The sequence below is a fragment of the Diachasma alloeum genome, unplaced genomic scaffold (assembly GCF_001412515.2).
Source record: "Diachasma alloeum isolate Michigan unplaced genomic scaffold, Dall2.0 Dall_scaffold_00179, whole genome shotgun sequence".
In the NCBI taxonomy this organism is placed as follows: domain Eukaryota; kingdom Metazoa; phylum Arthropoda; class Insecta; order Hymenoptera; family Braconidae; genus Diachasma; species Diachasma alloeum.
Window position 1 is genome coordinate 3,284,867 of NW_021680345.1, and position 15,515 is coordinate 3,300,381.

The 15,515-nt window shown below is 35.6% G+C and overlaps 3 protein-coding genes across 7 annotated transcripts; 1 reads left to right on the plus strand and 2 right to left on the minus strand.

The window, feature by feature from the left end:
• Nucleotides 1–766: 766 nt before the first annotated feature.
• Nucleotides 767–2,915, minus strand: LOC107040634 (cytochrome b5 domain-containing protein 1). Its single transcript, XM_015260787.1, has 3 exons — nucleotides 2,835–2,915; nucleotides 2,182–2,646; nucleotides 767–1,006 (listed from the first exon to the last, which is right to left on the minus strand). The coding sequence occupies exons 1-3, from the start codon at nucleotides 2,913–2,915 to the stop codon at nucleotides 767–769; spliced, it is 786 nt and encodes a 261-aa protein (XP_015116273.1).
• On the plus strand, nucleotides 2,867–6,585 carry LOC107043413 (proteasome activator complex subunit 3). 4 transcript variants are annotated; one of them, XM_015264920.1, is made up of 5 exons: nucleotides 3,316–3,441; nucleotides 4,352–4,412; nucleotides 4,479–4,841; nucleotides 5,155–5,291; nucleotides 5,807–6,585. In XM_015264920.1, exons 1-5 carry the CDS (start codon nucleotides 3,434–3,436, stop codon nucleotides 6,027–6,029), a joined length of 792 nt encoding a protein of 263 aa, XP_015120406.1. In that variant the 5' UTR covers nucleotides 3,316–3,433; the 3' UTR covers nucleotides 6,030–6,585. The 4 variants fall into 4 exon arrangements, with proteins under 4 accessions (XP_015120415.1, XP_015120424.1, XP_015120406.1 ...); XM_015264929.1 differs by lacking the exons at nucleotides 3,316–3,441; nucleotides 4,352–4,412 and adding an exon at nucleotides 2,867–2,973; XM_015264938.2 differs by lacking the exons at nucleotides 3,316–3,441; nucleotides 4,352–4,412 and adding an exon at nucleotides 2,991–3,162.
• A 416-nt stretch (nucleotides 6,586–7,001) lies between these two features.
• Nucleotides 7,002–13,049, minus strand: LOC107043402 (caspase Dronc). 2 transcript variants are annotated; one of them, XM_015264907.1, is made up of 6 exons: nucleotides 12,587–13,049; nucleotides 10,837–11,129; nucleotides 9,640–9,892; nucleotides 9,061–9,311; nucleotides 8,341–8,599; nucleotides 7,002–7,734 (listed from the first exon to the last, which is right to left on the minus strand). In XM_015264907.1, the coding sequence occupies exons 1-6, from the start codon at nucleotides 12,722–12,724 to the stop codon at nucleotides 7,612–7,614; spliced, it is 1,317 nt and encodes a 438-aa protein (XP_015120393.1). In that variant the 5' UTR covers nucleotides 12,725–13,049; the 3' UTR covers nucleotides 7,002–7,611. The 2 variants fall into 2 exon arrangements, with proteins under 2 accessions (XP_015120393.1, XP_015120389.1); XM_015264903.1 differs by having other exon boundaries at nucleotides 9,640–9,895.
• Nucleotides 13,050–15,515: the final 2,466 nt, after the last annotated feature.

Below are 15,515 nucleotides of genomic sequence, written 5' to 3' on the forward strand. Positions count from 1 at the left end.
AAAAAAATTCTGACAGTGTTGTCCTTGTCTTTAGGACAAGTGCAAAATTTCTGGACGACACTTTTTTTAGTGCAAGATATTTTGCTCTCAAAAACTTTCAAACCATGAGTTTCTTCATGTAAGTAAATACGCAAGGAATTAATTTTGTGATATTATGTCAATATCTCTCAATGTATTCTAAACAAACACCTTTCCCACCAAGTGGAAATCGTTATCCGAATTAGCGTCATTAATCCAACAAATTAGAAATTCCTCGTGTTTTCATCCCACCCTTTTTCTCCTCCTTCACATTTATTCCCTGACCAACTCTCACAACGGAATGATATAATGAATCTAATTGTAGGTGATGTACAGAGTCGTGGTATCGTGTCACGTGGTTATACCTCATAATGACGGTAAAATGCCTGGTGACCTCGAGACGCGTGTTCCAGTGGCAAGCTAGGATGATGATGATGGTCATGTGGAAAAGGAATGAAAAAGCACAACGAGAAGGTGGATGACAAAAAGAAACGAATAAACGTCTGCCATACCACAGAAGGTAGGCATTACTGACCGACGTTCCGTCAACCTCGGCCGAGGACACGAACATACGTCCACGTTTTATTTCAAATGTGAAATGGAGGGAAAAATAAAATAGACAGCATACCAAACTCACGTATTTTCACATCGTTGATACAAATGAAAAACTTGTTTTTCAATAACTATTTCAAGTTTTTGTTTTATTCAAGTCAGTGTTATGAACGAGTTCAGCATGTCCATTTATCGACTAATCATCGTTACCGCGGGTTGGTTCATCTCGGTAGTAACAGAGGAGACTGGGGACGTAGATGTTGGAGGGTAGACCGCACTCTGTGTAACGCTCACGCTCGTCTGGAATACCGTTCTCCGTCAGGGTTTTATTCATGTCTATATCTTTGCCCTCGAATTTCCAGTCGTAATTCCTTCCATTCGCATTGAATGACAAAAATCTCTCCTGTATTCGTCTTATTGTATCTTCCTCACAGACCTATTCCAATGATGATGGTTAAGTATAAGGCGATGTGAAAGTACACTGTTGAAAATTTTTGTCTGAATTTTTGCCGAATTCCGGAAATTTTTGTCGTGTTCAAGTTCCACTGAAATTTCAGGAAATCTTGTCGTTGAAAAATCAAATATTCCGTTGATTTTCCGTTCTAATAATCTAGAAATCAATAAAATACTTGATTTTTCAGTTCAATTAGGGGAGGATGGGGCAAAACGGCCCCCCTTCAATCGTCAATATTTTCCGATTCAATAATCCGATTGGGATGAGTTAGAGCTCGTTTTGAAGAATGAAAAATTATCTTCAAAATGAAGTTGAAACTGGGAATTTTCACAATGTCATTCACAAGTTATTGACAATTGAAGGGGGGCCGTTTTGCCNGATTGGGATGAGTTAGAGCTCGTTTTGAAGAATGAAAAATTATCTTCAAAATGAAGTTGAAACTGGGAATTTTCACAATGTCATTCACAAGTTATTAACAATTGAAGGGGGGCCGTTTTGCCCCACCCTCCCCTATTCTGTGAAAATATAAAAAATTCAGGGAAAAATGGAAAATTCATGTCATTTTGTTTCTGAATATTCATGTTCCACTGGAAATTCAATAAAGTTGTGAAATTTCCATCTCGCTCCCACTGATAACTCATGAATTTCCTTGAATTCTACCTAGAACTTGAAATTTCATAACCATTTTTCCCCTAAATCCGATTCAATGTCAATCTCATGAGGATCACTCTCATATTTTCCATGAAATTTCAAAAAAATTCTAACAATGTATAAGGGCGCACGCACAGTTTTCAATGATACTGAGTTATTTCTTCGCTTCACAATAGTAAGAATTTAAATCAACACGAAAATTCAGTCGGACTCGATTAGGTCATGCACGAAAAATTGTAATAGAAAAATCTAGCGAATTCGCTAGAGAATTCTATTGGATTCCTATTAAACTTTCGATTAGTTTTCGGCCGATTCTAGAGAAATGTTTAACAGAAAATATTCTATACAACTTATTCTATTGAGAGGATTCTAGATTTTATTTAAGCCTTCCTCATCCCTCCGGGTGCGTGCATTGAGGAAACAAAAAATTGAACCTATTCATCTAAACTCGTTCGCCATATTCAGCGCCATATGTCTCTATACAGAGAATTGAGCCATCTACTCACCGATATTATCGTTCTACATCCAGTTAAGGTATTGATGATCCTGCATGGTCGTGGATTTTTTGTCAATCTTCCTTTTTTGTACTTATCATCGAGCCACCAGGGACACCTCTCAACTGGACGCCAACTGGAGGTAGGCGAGGTGGTACCTACATGCGGTATCGGTCCATGGGGACAAAACGGCACTAACGCACCGGTCACTCGGTGCACGTGGTATTTAATATCCCCTCGTGAATGATCGAACCAGTGGCTTATGTCTTTGCCAGCGTGTGCGATTACAGGACATATCTCTCGCGTATCTCGCCAGGTTTTGCAGAGTTCAGTGAGGTCGTAGACGACGTACAAATAGGATACCCAACAGTCCTCTGGGGTATTATGAATGGCAACCTCACTTGGAAGGTAGTACAGGTCCTTTTCATCATGTTTTCCTGAATCATCTTCCCCCAACCGCTCGGAAGAACTTGTCCCCTTAAATTTACACCAAGAAAATTCAAATTTGAAATTCCCGCTATTGTCAACAAATCATATTTCACGTGTTAAGACGTTTTTGGAGCGGTAATTTGGTGAAAGAAGGCGCTAAATTTTTTTTACAATTTTTTGAAACTCCCGTTCACGTGATTTTCGATTATTGTTTGAAAATTAATTCCGAAACTGACTCCGTTATTTCTAGCATACGCTTCCTGTTTGAAGTTGCACGTTTCAACAAAGGGCTTTTTAGTGTGGTTATATTTTCTCATTTTTTCTCATTTTTTAAAAATACAAATAGATATAATGGCCGATGCAACAGCTAAAAAGGTAGAATAATTCGTAATCTAGATGGATTTATCAGTTGTTTGTTTGTTTGATTGTTTGAATTGTGTTGTAACGCATTGAGATTGTTGAGAATGAGCATTCAGTCAGGTTAGTGTTGTTATCCATCGACCGGCAGTGCTGTAGCATTCGAAGACTATTGTTTGTGTTTTTACGATGCTGCCTTCAAACGTGGTAAACACTTATAATTTATGGATCTTTTTTGGTGGATTATTTCCGATGGGAATTCGCGTGTCAATGCGAATGCATTTGTCGATGCTTGAATTGTTTCGCTGAATGCAGCGTTGAGTTATTGATTGCGCAGGACAATTCTAACCTCACATGTCTATCGATGATGAAAAAAACCCCTGACTACCGTGTCTCAGTGATTTTACGCAGTTTTTCGAGAACATTCCACGTGTTTTTTTGGAATAATTTAGTCGTTATATCTTGATGTTCTGAGAAAATGTTTGCGTATGTATATTTAGGAAACATTCTTTGACACAAAGGAGGGCCTTGTTGGGTGATTCATATCAAATGTGTGGAGATAAATTTAGGCTTGCATGCGAGGAGATAGTATCAACGACGGTACTGATTAAGGATATCCAAGTGCTTTAGCTATTTTTTTTCAGTGCTTTTCTACTTTTGGAGTCTAACATCAGAGCTTTCATTTGAACCCAATTTAACCCTAATTTTCCGGACATTTCACAATGATTTTTTTATTTAAACTTTGGACATCTGAATTTCAATCTCGATATTACATCAATAGAAAACATTTTAAAATCTGAAAGGAACTTGGGAAGTTTACTTTGGAGGAAATTTGATGAAACAATTAAAAAATTGCAATTTTTGAAAGTTACGAGCATTTTTTGGAAATATTTTATACACAATCAATTGTCCACCATAAAAATAATTTCTTCGGAATCGAAACCAATTCATTCCTATTCAGAATTTTACCAGAAATCGATGTTATGCTTAAAAAACCCGGTTTTCAAAACTTCAAAGAATTTCAGTTATTTATTTATAAACAGCAAATGTTAAAAAAAAATAATTCTGTGCAAAACGGAATTTGAATGACGTTGAACATCCATGATTTTCTTAAAATCTTTCTCACGCAATTTAACTGACAAATTTGATGATTGAACCTGTAAAAGATACTTGGACATCCTCAATGCGGTTTTCTTGGGGGATTTTTTAATGCTGCTTGAGGGATATCTACTTACACATTCTGATGACTCCATCTTTGAATTTTCATGGCGAAAATCTGTCAAGTGAACATCGCTCTAACCCTGAAATAAATATCACTCGATTGACCACAATTACCAAATCAATGCATTCATTTAAATTCCCTGCAATTTTGATTCACTCCTGACATGATTCCCAGTCGTCCGAGGATTTTGTCGCTGACTGCAAATCAATACGTCTCTATAGCCACGATAAATCGGGTGCGAATGCGGAAGTTGGGAGAATTAAGAACTGAAGACAATTAATTGTCCCGGATTCGATTTTAGGTTCAAGAATACAAGGATTCTTTGAAGACAAAGGCTGAGCAGCTCCTCCTGAAGGGATTCCCTGAGAAAATTGTCAAGCTCAATGAACTCCTGGAGAGCCCGAACTTCTGCAATCGAAATTTGACTGAGGTTCACCAGGAGCTCAATGTACCCATTCCAGATCCAATCGCTATCAATCATTCCGAAGATGGACACCGGCACAAGAGGATTAAGCTAGAACCAGTGGAAAATAGTGCTGATGATGCGTCGGGTACGGAAGTCTTGGCTTTGCCCACTGGACCGATACCCTGCAACAAACCACTTTGTGATATCGTTCGCATAGTTAAACCGTATATTATCCAACTACTAGAAGACTCCAATTTGGTACGTGTTTTATTCATAAGTTGAGGGGAAACTACTGGGATCAGGCAAAATGGACACTGGATTTTTTCGAAATATTAACGATTCATTGAATTGTTGATGTAACGAGATAATTTTATTTCCTGAAAAAGTAGAACTCTTCTTCTCTGTGATGAATCTAGATTATGCAATTGCAATTTGCATTGCAATTTGTCCACATTACCATCTCTTCTTTATAAATATAATTACAAAATCAAAATTCTTCGAAACAAAGTGTATAAACAATTACTCAATCGCTATTGATCAAATCCTAATTCCTATTTCTGTAATTTTGCAGTTGAAAATGTGGATTTCCTTCATGATCCCCAAAATCGAGGATGGTAACAATTTCGGTGTTTCAATCCAAGAGGACACCCTAGCTGAAATTCAATCAGTTGAGAGTGAAGCTGCTGCATTCTTCGATCAAATCTCTAGGTACATACAATCATTACCCATCGCCTAAAGTTTGGAACTAAATTTATTTTTAAGACAAACTTTTAATTCACCTCGGGACACTCTTCAAACGTTCAGCGCGAGATTTCTTACTCTTAGTTATTTTCAACTTGCAATTCTTTTAGCTGAAACAAGACTCGTTTGAAAGCATGTTTTTGTCTGTCAGTGTAAACTCCATTTTTTCAATTTTATTATGTCATTAGTCCACATGTGTTAAATTCAGTAGCGAAGTGGTAAACTGGTACAAGTCCATTTTGACTATTGGCCAATTTTCAATGAATATCTCGGAATCTACGGAAGATAGCAAAATTTTTGTTATAACTTTTTTTGTAGAGCCCATTGAGAGCTACAACAAATGTAATTACGAAAATTTCGCTATCTCTCTTAGATTCGGAAATATTCTTGAAAAACTCAACTGGGAAATAATTCGACTTCAACCGTTTTACCACTTCGCTACTGAATTAGTTAAATGCATCTAAAAAAATTAAATTTCCTAGGTACTTCGTGTCGAGAGGGAAAATCCTCAGTAAAGTCGCTAAATACCCACACATCCTGGACTACAGACGAGCAGTCCAAGAGATGGATGAGAAGGAATACACCAGTCTCTGGCTGGTGATGAGTGAAGTACGCAACCGTTACTGCTCCCTTCACGACTTGGTCATCAAAAACCTCGAGAAGATCAAACGACCCCGGTCGTCCAACGCCGAATCTTTGTACTAACAATCTCCCCCAATTGTTTGCTTAACTACTGTGGTGACAGTGGAGGCGACTCGTCGAAGTCCAGAGCCATCATCCAGACCTTCATGTGACGCTGAATGCTGTTGACAAACTCATACGTTCCAATCTTGTAAAAACGTCTTTGAATAATCTTCATTCTTATTCGAACTTCTCTTTTCATCCATTCAAACCATTTTATTTATTACGTTATGCTACAACTGCTTCGTTAAGATTCAATTCTTCTTCACTTTACCTAGGAACGTATTCAGCATCTCTTATCAAAATATACATCACCGGTTCAATTGTCAGCCCTCCAGACTACTGTATAGGCATCCAAATACTAAAATCAATGCATTGAAATTTAATATCAGTTGTAGTTCCATCGAATTTTGAATAAATCATTGGTTTAAGGTTTTCTGTACTGTAAAACTCCTGCTTATATATTTATTTTCATCATACCCTGAGAGGAGTCAAAATCAACAAGTGAAAATTGTATGAATTGTTCTACTCGAACATAAAAAATTTCCATACATGAATAATAAAGGTAATTTATACCCGATTGCCCCAGTTTCAGTTGACTCAATCGTCAGTTAAGAACAAATATAAGTTTGGAAGTTCGATGGATTGTTTTACCAGGGGGAGTTCTACAATTTATCCCGAGGAGAAAGAAAAAAATAATCCCAGGATTGAATCAGTAGTCATTCAAATGAGGCTACAGGATAAATGGAAAATTATTATTCAGGTTGAATATTCAAAAATTATAGCCATTAGGATATAATTTATCCTGAGGATAAGTTTCACCCAAGGGGTTTATTTCCTTAATTTCCTGAATTTCCTCGGCTTTTAACAACAGAATATTTATTTATTTTAGTAATAATTATTTTATTTTTAGGGCACAGGGTTTTCCTCAGATTGTTATTGTATTCAATTCCTTGCATTCGAGTATCGAATAGCCAAATAAATCGCCAGAATAAATTTATGCTTATTATTTTTACGTGAATTTATTCCATAGTTGGACAATTTTAGGAATTCGCCGTAGAGCACTTTCATTTTCACTCCTTTGGTCGTGAATATCGTCTAAATGCTTCATAATTAGTGATATCAGGTAATATAATTTTCCTTAAAACGATGGAGTCAACCATATGGAAGAATTTTACATGCTAGGGCACCTCATATTTGGATGAGAAAAAAACTGACAAACATGCCATGCGTTTATTATTTTTTCATCAACGTATAAATATATAAAAATTTTCATGTAATACAATAGCATACATTAAACCTGAGTAAATGTGTCATTAATTAAAAATACTCGAGTCCAGAATGCGAATGACAATAGTCAATATTTTCGATGCACCCAGAATCGAAGTAAAAAAGCCTCTCCAGGAAGAATTGTTGACTCTCACGAGCATGATTATGAAAAAAATTGCGGGAATGTTGGAGCCACATTCACATTAAAATAATACAATATCAATGAACGATAAATGGATAAACAGAAAATATCTGTTTTAATTGCACCTAAAGTAACTAGATATGAAATCATTGTGTGAATAAATAATGAGTAATGGTAATTATCCTAGGGAGGAGATTAGGAATCCTCTGGAAAGAGTCCAGGATTTATGTACAGATGCTTGTTGAATCCAATGCCCTTCACTGTTGTTGTTTGACACTTGTAGTACCCAGCCCTCTTAGTTGATATCAATTCATCTATCTGTAACGGCATTAAAGAACAGTCAAATAAACATATCTAGACACTCAATGCTTGATTCTGAAGTGAAGTCATAAAATGCAGCAAGAGAATTTTGCACACCTCATTGAATATCGAATTAAGTTATCAAAGAATTTTTTGACAAAATTTCCCTCAGAAAATATATTTATATACTCTCCTCCACAATCACTGATCATTATCAACATAATTAAACAATTAATGAGCGACAAAATTAGTCAAATAAAAAAAACATCTTTTAGTAGTTGATAATCGAATGCGTATTTCTCTAATGGATTCTTTAGAATTTTATAAACCAATTCTGTCGTGAATTGATAAACTAGGATAAATGTTTGCCAAATCGCTTCCACAAATTGTTGGAAAGCAATTTAACCAAAGAAAGGATTTAAAAAAAAGCACTTATTCTAGTTTAGGAAAAAAAGCCCAAACCCAAAACGTACTAAAACCCACTCAACTTAAAAATTTCTATTTTTTCAGTGATCATACGTAGACAGAATGACTCATTACAGAGATAATTGGATATTTATTAAATGTAAAGTATGAAATGTGAAGCATCACATGACTATTTAATTGATAAAAACCAGTGCTCACTTTATCGAATAAGTCACGAATGTGGAGTGAGCATGCCATGTTCATAAATACTTGACAGAGTATTTGAATGAACCAAGATCCGCAAGATTCGTCACGAAATGATACATATCCTGGCAGTGTAGAATTAACAATGAGAATGTGCTCGAAATTTCTGCTTGTCCCATCACGTGGGGCATCCTGATTGCTGAGATCGAGATTCTGGTTGTAGCGAACGGAATGAACACCGCGATCCATCACAGCAAATTGGGTAGAATCACCTCTGGAAAATGGACAATGACGAGATTCAATAAAGTGTGGCAACACTGGCAAATGTTCCTTAATTTAACAGGAGGAATTATACGGAAAAAAAGTTTCTTGTTATCGGCACCAATGTGCTGATTTTAAGAAAATCATAGTTCTAAAAGGTATAGCACTGAGAACAAGAGAGCATTTACTCAATTGTGGAAGAAAAATTCCTAAAATTAAGTACCTGAAATCGTAATGCTAAGATCAAGCAATCACGCCAGAAAATAATCATAAATTTTTATGGCTGACCATTCGCTTTTGCATTCAATTTTCAATATCTTAATGATTTAATTTTTCTTAATTACCATATCTGTAGAGGGAAGGTGCCGTTTGGACACGCGTACATCTATCTGATGTCTCAGAGATTTAAATTTTACTGAAAACCAGAAACTTTTTTTCTCTGTGTATGATCAGTAAGGACTAATAAATAATCACCTGCAAATTTGGAAAATAAATATCTTGGGTTTACGACTGAGTGCTGGACAATTTTCAGCTGAAAAATAATTGATGATATCAAAACTCGCGATTTGGTGATCAGGATGTTCATGGCCAGTATCGTCAATTCCAAGGATAACAGTTTGGCCAGTCGGTGATCTGTTGCCATGACCCGATATAATAACGAAACAAGAATCCATTTTGCGATGTTCAGGTTTCTGGGAGAATTCAAAGACTTCTCTCGTGATCTCCTAGTTAATTAATTGGATAATTTCATCACTGCATCTGGCGATTCGACTAAAATCATTAGCGAAGCAGTCAAACGATTCAAGTCGATTTTGAATATTGATCAGTTTTCAATGAATATCTCGGAATCTGAGGCAGATAGTAAAATTTTTGTTATAACGCTTTTCGTAGAGCGAATTGAGAGTTACAAAAAAGTTCATAACAAAAATTTCGATTTCTCCCTTAGATTCGGAGATATTCGTCGAAAATTCAACCAAGAGTTGACTCAACTTGAATCGTTTCACAACTTCACTACTGAAATTCACTGAATTATTTTCGATTGATAGTACTTACACTAGCAGATAGATTCGTCTTCGCTATGACTTCGAAACCCATTTGTTCGAATAATTGCGTTAAATTGTGGTGATCATGTTCAGCTGCGTGTCTCACTTTCTTATTTTTCTGGTAATCCATCAACGTTATCAGTAGAACTAATCCACGTGGGTTACTTCGCATTGGATATCTCCCGAGTATATGATTATCGATTTCATCCAGAAATTCTGTAGATTTTTTCACTTTTACTACTACAGGCGCCTCGCCCAGAACCCTTCTGAATTGGAAGATCAAGAATTGGAAAATTATTTGAATTGGGGTTTCCAATCATTTTCAGAACTTATTATTTTGCTTATGAAAATTATAACTGAAAATCCAATACTTTCTTCTATTCGGGAGAAAATACTTGGAATAATTGGTTGCGAAAATAACTAGAATCAGTTGTCTTTGTTTTGTATGTTCAGACAGAAGATTTTATGACTTTAATCTTCAAATTTGTTAATTGTATGAGAAAAAATTGAAAGCAATTTTTAAGTAATCAGCATCATCCTGATGTAATTTTTCAAAAAAGTGGTTTTCATATTTTCTTGTTATGAAAAAATGATTGAAGTTGTTCAATGATGAATTTGTTACAATATCGACGAAATTATTTTTAGGATCGAAAATTAATTGCTCAGAAATTATCCATGAAGTAGGCAATTGTCATTAAAAATCGCAATGTCCCATTTTTCTATGAATCTTCCCTAAAAAGTAGACTTCCCAGTTATTGAAAAAAATTATTTGAAGCAAAAATAACAAAACAAAGGATAATTAAATTGAGAAATAGTTGAATGCAGCCAAAACCCCTAAAAATTTTCATTCCGGCGCACTCTCTGCATGTTTGGCACAAAAAAATCCTTTTGTGATAATTTTCAAAAAACTATTTTCTTGACACAAGTAAGACTTGTTTGAGAACATTGTCATTTTTCTTTCAGTGTAGTCTCCTCTTAAGGGAAAACGAAACCCCTGTGTCTATACCAACTTTTAGAATTGTGTTTTCTCCTGCAATTATTATTTTTTATTTATGAAACTACTCCATTGACTCAATAATGCAATGATCGAATCTCTAAAGTAGTTTCATCATAGATAAAAATTAACAATTGTAGGTGAAAACAGAATTCTAAAAGTTCATATAGATACAGGGGTTCCCTTTCCCCTTAAAATGAATATGATTCTTACAAATCGTCAAACAGGTTATCCTCATAATTCAAATCTTGTCTTCCATTACTGGGCGCCTTATCCGATGGAGCACATTGGGTGGTCACATTCTGTGGAAGATTCTGGGATATTTTATGAACATTATTGGTGTTGTTATTTGAGGCAGTGTCGACGATTGAGGCTGATAGAATTTCTGCTAGATTGGCTTGATTAATTTCCGTCAGGCTCCTGAGCAAATAGTCAAATGCCAATGGTCCACGGGTCTTTATGGTCGTTACTATCTCCTTTATAGTGTTCACATCACTGAGGCTTTCCTGGAAATTAATATTATGTATCCTAATGAATAAGCGAATTCGTTAAATGAAATTTAAGTAGTTTATTATTGATTGGCAAACAGGCATTTCCTCCATACGATAAGAAACGACACAATTAAATTCCATAATAAATCGTTAAAATGCGATAAATTTCCTCTAAATTCAGTAATTCCATTGACAATGCGTCGTATGGTTTCTATTATTTATGTCAAGTCCTATCATCTGCCACAAGAATTCAGTTGCGAAGCGGTAAAACGGTTAAAGAATATCTAAGTACTTTAGTTATTTATTCTCTAGTCAAGTCCTTTTCTACTTTTGTAGGGGAGACGGGCGAAATGAAACAGTCGAAAAACGACTGTTTGACACAATTCAAGCAAACAAATTTTTTAAATCAAATTTTTGTTTTATTAACTTTTGTTTATTAACTTTTTTTATTCTTGGGAGTACGGATGAGAATAATAATTTTTGATTCAGTAGAATGGAAAATTATTGAGAAGTTTTGATGGGAGAAGATTTTGTCAATGGATCAATTGAAAAGAACATGAAACAGGACAATCTAAAGTCCAGAGCAAGGCCCAGGGGGAGGAAAAGGAAAATGTGATGCTGAATTTTAATGGAATGAAAAATTAAAAGTGTAATCAGCCTAATCTAATCAATTGAATTATAAGACGAATAGAAAATTATTATTCTCATCAGTACTCCCAATAATAAAAAAAGTAGATAAACAAAAATGGATAAAAAACAATTTATTTTGCTTGAATTACGTCAAATGGTCGTCCTTCGGCTGTTTTACTTTGCCCCACTCTCTCCTATTACTTTACAAATAATCACTTGACAATGATTTTATTATTTAAACTTTGCAGAAAATTCTTTAAAAAATTTGAAAAGTTTAGTTTTGTAGCAAGATTGATCAAATAATTAAAAAATTGCAATTTTTGAAAATTATGAGCATTTTCTATAAATAATTTATAAACAATCAATTTTCCTCCATAAAAATAAGTTGTTCGGAATCGTGACAAATTTATTCACATTCCGAATTTTACCAGAAATCGATTGGGGTTTCCAAAAGTTTAAACAATTTCAATGATTTATTTACAAACAACTAATGTTTAAAAAATTAATAATTCTGTGCAAAATGTAATTTAAATGACGCTTCATGCATTCATGATTTTTCTCAAATTTTTCTCACGCAATTTAATTGACAAATTTGATGATTGAAAAACTGTAAAGCTCTCAACAGCCTTTTCGACGAATATCTCCGAATCAAAAGGGAATAGCGAAATTTTCATAATAACCTTTTTTGTAGCTGTTAATTCGCTCTAAAAAAAAGTTCCAATAATGATTTTGTTATTCGCCTTAGATTCCGAGATATTTATCAAAAACTGGTCAATAGTCAAAATCTAATTGAACCGTTTTACCTCCTCGCTGAATTCACAATATAAAATGAACATACTCACCTGCCACCTCGGTATGTTAACATCATCAGGATTAAAAATTCTATACTTCAACAACTTGGGCCAGAGCCTAACCATATTAACTTTTTTAGCGAGCGTATTACAACAGAGATCAATGCTAGCACGATGTTGTTGGAGCATTGTTAAGTACTCCAACTAAATAAATACAGTAAATAAATGCAAAGAATACGTGAGACGTCACTTGAGCAACTAAACAAAGGACCAATAGCCAGAGCTGTCATACGTGTTCATGACAACAGAATATTGCACCAATTCGAACCACAAAAATACTTGTTGCTAGCTGCAACCCCTCGATTTTCCCTAATTCTCATTAATTAATCACGACACACAAATTTCTGAGCATTCATCTACCACTGACTATCACTACTTCTAATCACAAAATGGCTAATTGGTCCGAGAGTTCCGAGATCCCGCCACTTTCCTTCCAGACTATTCTCATGGTTTTGCTAGGACCAACATGACTCATGTCAATAATCACAGAACACTTGATTATCAAGATCATTGAACGCGTAAGAGAGGGAAATCCTCACTTGCTGCTATCTATTGGGGAAGGGGGGAACCTGATCATGAAGAATTCGTTTTCCTGATTTCTTTACCCTTTGGGGTACCGATGCATCGAGGGATTTCCCCAATTTCCAACTGTAAACGGATCATAAAATTTTATTGCATTCCTAGCAGCCAAAGGGACGATATAAAATGTGAAATATTCTCGTTTGCGCTTGGATAATAATAACATTGATGTTATTATTGAGGGAATAATGAGGAAATTTGGGGCTCTTGAGTCACTAATTTTTCTAGTGGAATAATTGAATTAGGAAAATGCATAGGGGAGGGTGGGGTAAAATGGACACTCTAGACTTTTTAAAAATTATTTATAACTCAGAAACAAATGTATCAATTGAGCTCAGTTTAGGCTCGTCACAAAGGGAAAAAGTTGTTCTTTGTATTGAAAATAAAATTATTCAATTTTATCAACATTTCAACCCCTCATTAACATTTTTAAAAAAGTCAAAAGTGTCCGTTTTATCCCAGCCTCCCCTAATTATGCAATGATAATAATGATTGTTATCGGTTTTCACTATATGATTATCTTAACTCTTCAGGGATTTCCCAATTTCCAAGAACTGTAAACGGTTCATAAAATTTTACTGCATTCCTAGCAGCCAAAGGGACGATATAAAATGCGAAATATTCTCTTTTGCGCTCGGAGAATAATAAGATTGATGTTTCATTGGGGGAATAATAAAAAAATCGGGAACTCTTGAGGGACTTATTTTACTAGCGGAATAATTTAATTAGGTAAATGCAGAATGATGTAGCGATAATGATGATTATTATCGGTTCTCTCTCTATGATTATCTTAATAAACGCTTGGGTAATATCTTCGGAGTGATAAGATTAGATCTCCGCAATACGCTGCAACACGATTGTCAAATAATTTTTATTGGATGTTATTCTAATTATTGAAATAATATTCAAATGCTTCTCGAGTTGGTAAACCTGTCGAGTGTTTTCTCACTGACATTCGAATCACGCGCCTGCGCGTGAGTGCGTAATTGCCCCGAAACTCATAATTTTCCGAAACATTTGTTCAAATAACTTTCTTATGAAATCTAAAAAAAATCAGAAACTTATACGTGTTCTCAAGAAAGATTCGATTTATCACGCACTAGTTTTTCCTCAATAGTTCAATATTTTGATGGGTGCCATGGAAATTTACCTAATTGAGAGTGGGGTAACCTCGGAGGTTACAGCCGGAGGGCTTACAAAAATATCCAAATTTCCTTATTTTTTTTTTTGAAACTGAAATATGAAGAAAATGTGCAAGAATTTTCAATGATGCAGCATACTTAGAAATTTCTCTGTTGGATTTCGGGGTTTTCCCCGAGATCAAAATTCACTCTCCCAAGTTCTTTTATGTGAAGGAAAGGTTTATTGCTTTATATTGCGATGGGGTCTTCCCTGAGAGTGTAAAATGGGGAAAAGTCCTCTCGGGACTTTTACTGATGTGTTTTTTCCCAAATGTAGGTTTTTCCCAGAAGTACAGCTGGCGACCAGGCGGGGTCAAGAGGGAAAGACCGAGCGTTTGCTTCAGGGGGTGGAAATTATATTGCCCTCCTGGGTCTATATTAACCCTGGGCCCCACTGGACTCCTGACTGTGTAGAGTCTTAGAGATTTTTCAATTAAAGTGTTCACATAGATAAAAACTGTTTCTTATTTTTAAACCCCATAATCCAATATTCTCCCATGAATTTTCCATTTTTTTTCATTATTTTGACTTTTTAACCGAAACACCTTAAGAGGTAACAGAAGGCCATCGTTTTCTCAAAATTATTAAATAAATTTCCTGCTCAAAATTATTATTTTTTCAACCCAAAGTACATTGATCTTCATCATCACCTTCTGGAGATTAATGGGAGATTAAGGGCATTCTGTTACCCCTTAATTATCCCATCATCCCAACCGTTTCATCCACTTCTATTCCAGTGTTTTCAATTATTGCTCTCAAGCCTCCCCGGCAACTGCCGCGACGGCAGCACTGTCCTCGGTCTTCTTCAGAACCTCCCAAAACTCGTGAAGTGCAAGGCCGCGGAGTTCCGTTGCGTCGAGTAGTTCAAGACATCGCGTCTACCTCCGTCGATTTCCGCCGTAAATTTGTGAATTTATCACGTTCACACTTGTTATCCATTGAAAAACCTGCCGAAATGCACGCATCAACGAATTCTAACCGTAAAGTGATGAAAATGTGAGGGAATGAGAGTTGTTTCGGTGAAGGCGCTTGTAAACGTGACGCGTAGTTACCGGTAAGCCCTCTCCTCGCAAAACAAAGGACTCGTTCATGATTTTCGGGACACGTGACGCGCGACTCTGACTCGACTCCCTGTAGTCCTCACTAAATTATTTCATAGT

Excerpts from the sequence above, each read along its gene's own strand:
- LOC107040634 (XM_015260787.1), bottom strand. The coding sequence starts at position 2,915 with ATGAGAAAATATAACCACACTAAAAAGCCCTTTGTTGAAACGTGCAAC. Across the intron at positions 2,647-2,834 it reads CGTATGCTAGAAATAACGGA|GGGACAAGTTCTTCCGAGCG; the intron begins GTCAGTTTCGGA and ends TGTAAATTTAAG. Across the intron at positions 1,007-2,181 it reads GATGTAGAACGATAATATCG|GTCTGTGAGGAAGATACAAT; the intron begins GTGAGTAGATGG and ends TCATTGGAATAG.
- LOC107043413 (XM_015264912.1), top strand. The coding sequence starts at position 4,341 with ATGATTCCCAGTCGTCCGAGGATTTTGTCGCTGACTGCAAATCAATAC. Across the intron at positions 4,842-5,154 it reads TACTAGAAGACTCCAATTTG|TTGAAAATGTGGATTTCCTT; the intron begins GTACGTGTTTTA and ends GTAATTTTGCAG. Across the intron at positions 5,292-5,806 it reads TTCTTCGATCAAATCTCTAG|GTACTTCGTGTCGAGAGGGA; the intron begins GTACATACAATC and ends TAAATTTCCTAG.
- LOC107043402 (XM_015264903.1), bottom strand. The coding sequence starts at position 12,724 with ATGCTCCAACAACATCGTGCTAGCATTGATCTCTGTTGTAATACGCTC. Across the intron at positions 11,130-12,586 it reads TTAACATACCGAGGTGGCAG|GAAAGCCTCAGTGATGTGAA; the intron begins GTGAGTATGTTC and ends ATTAATTTCCAG. Across the intron at positions 8,600-9,060 it reads TTTATTTTCCAAATTTGCAG|AGGTGATTCTACCCAATTTG; the intron begins GTGATTATTTAT and ends TCCATTTTCCAG.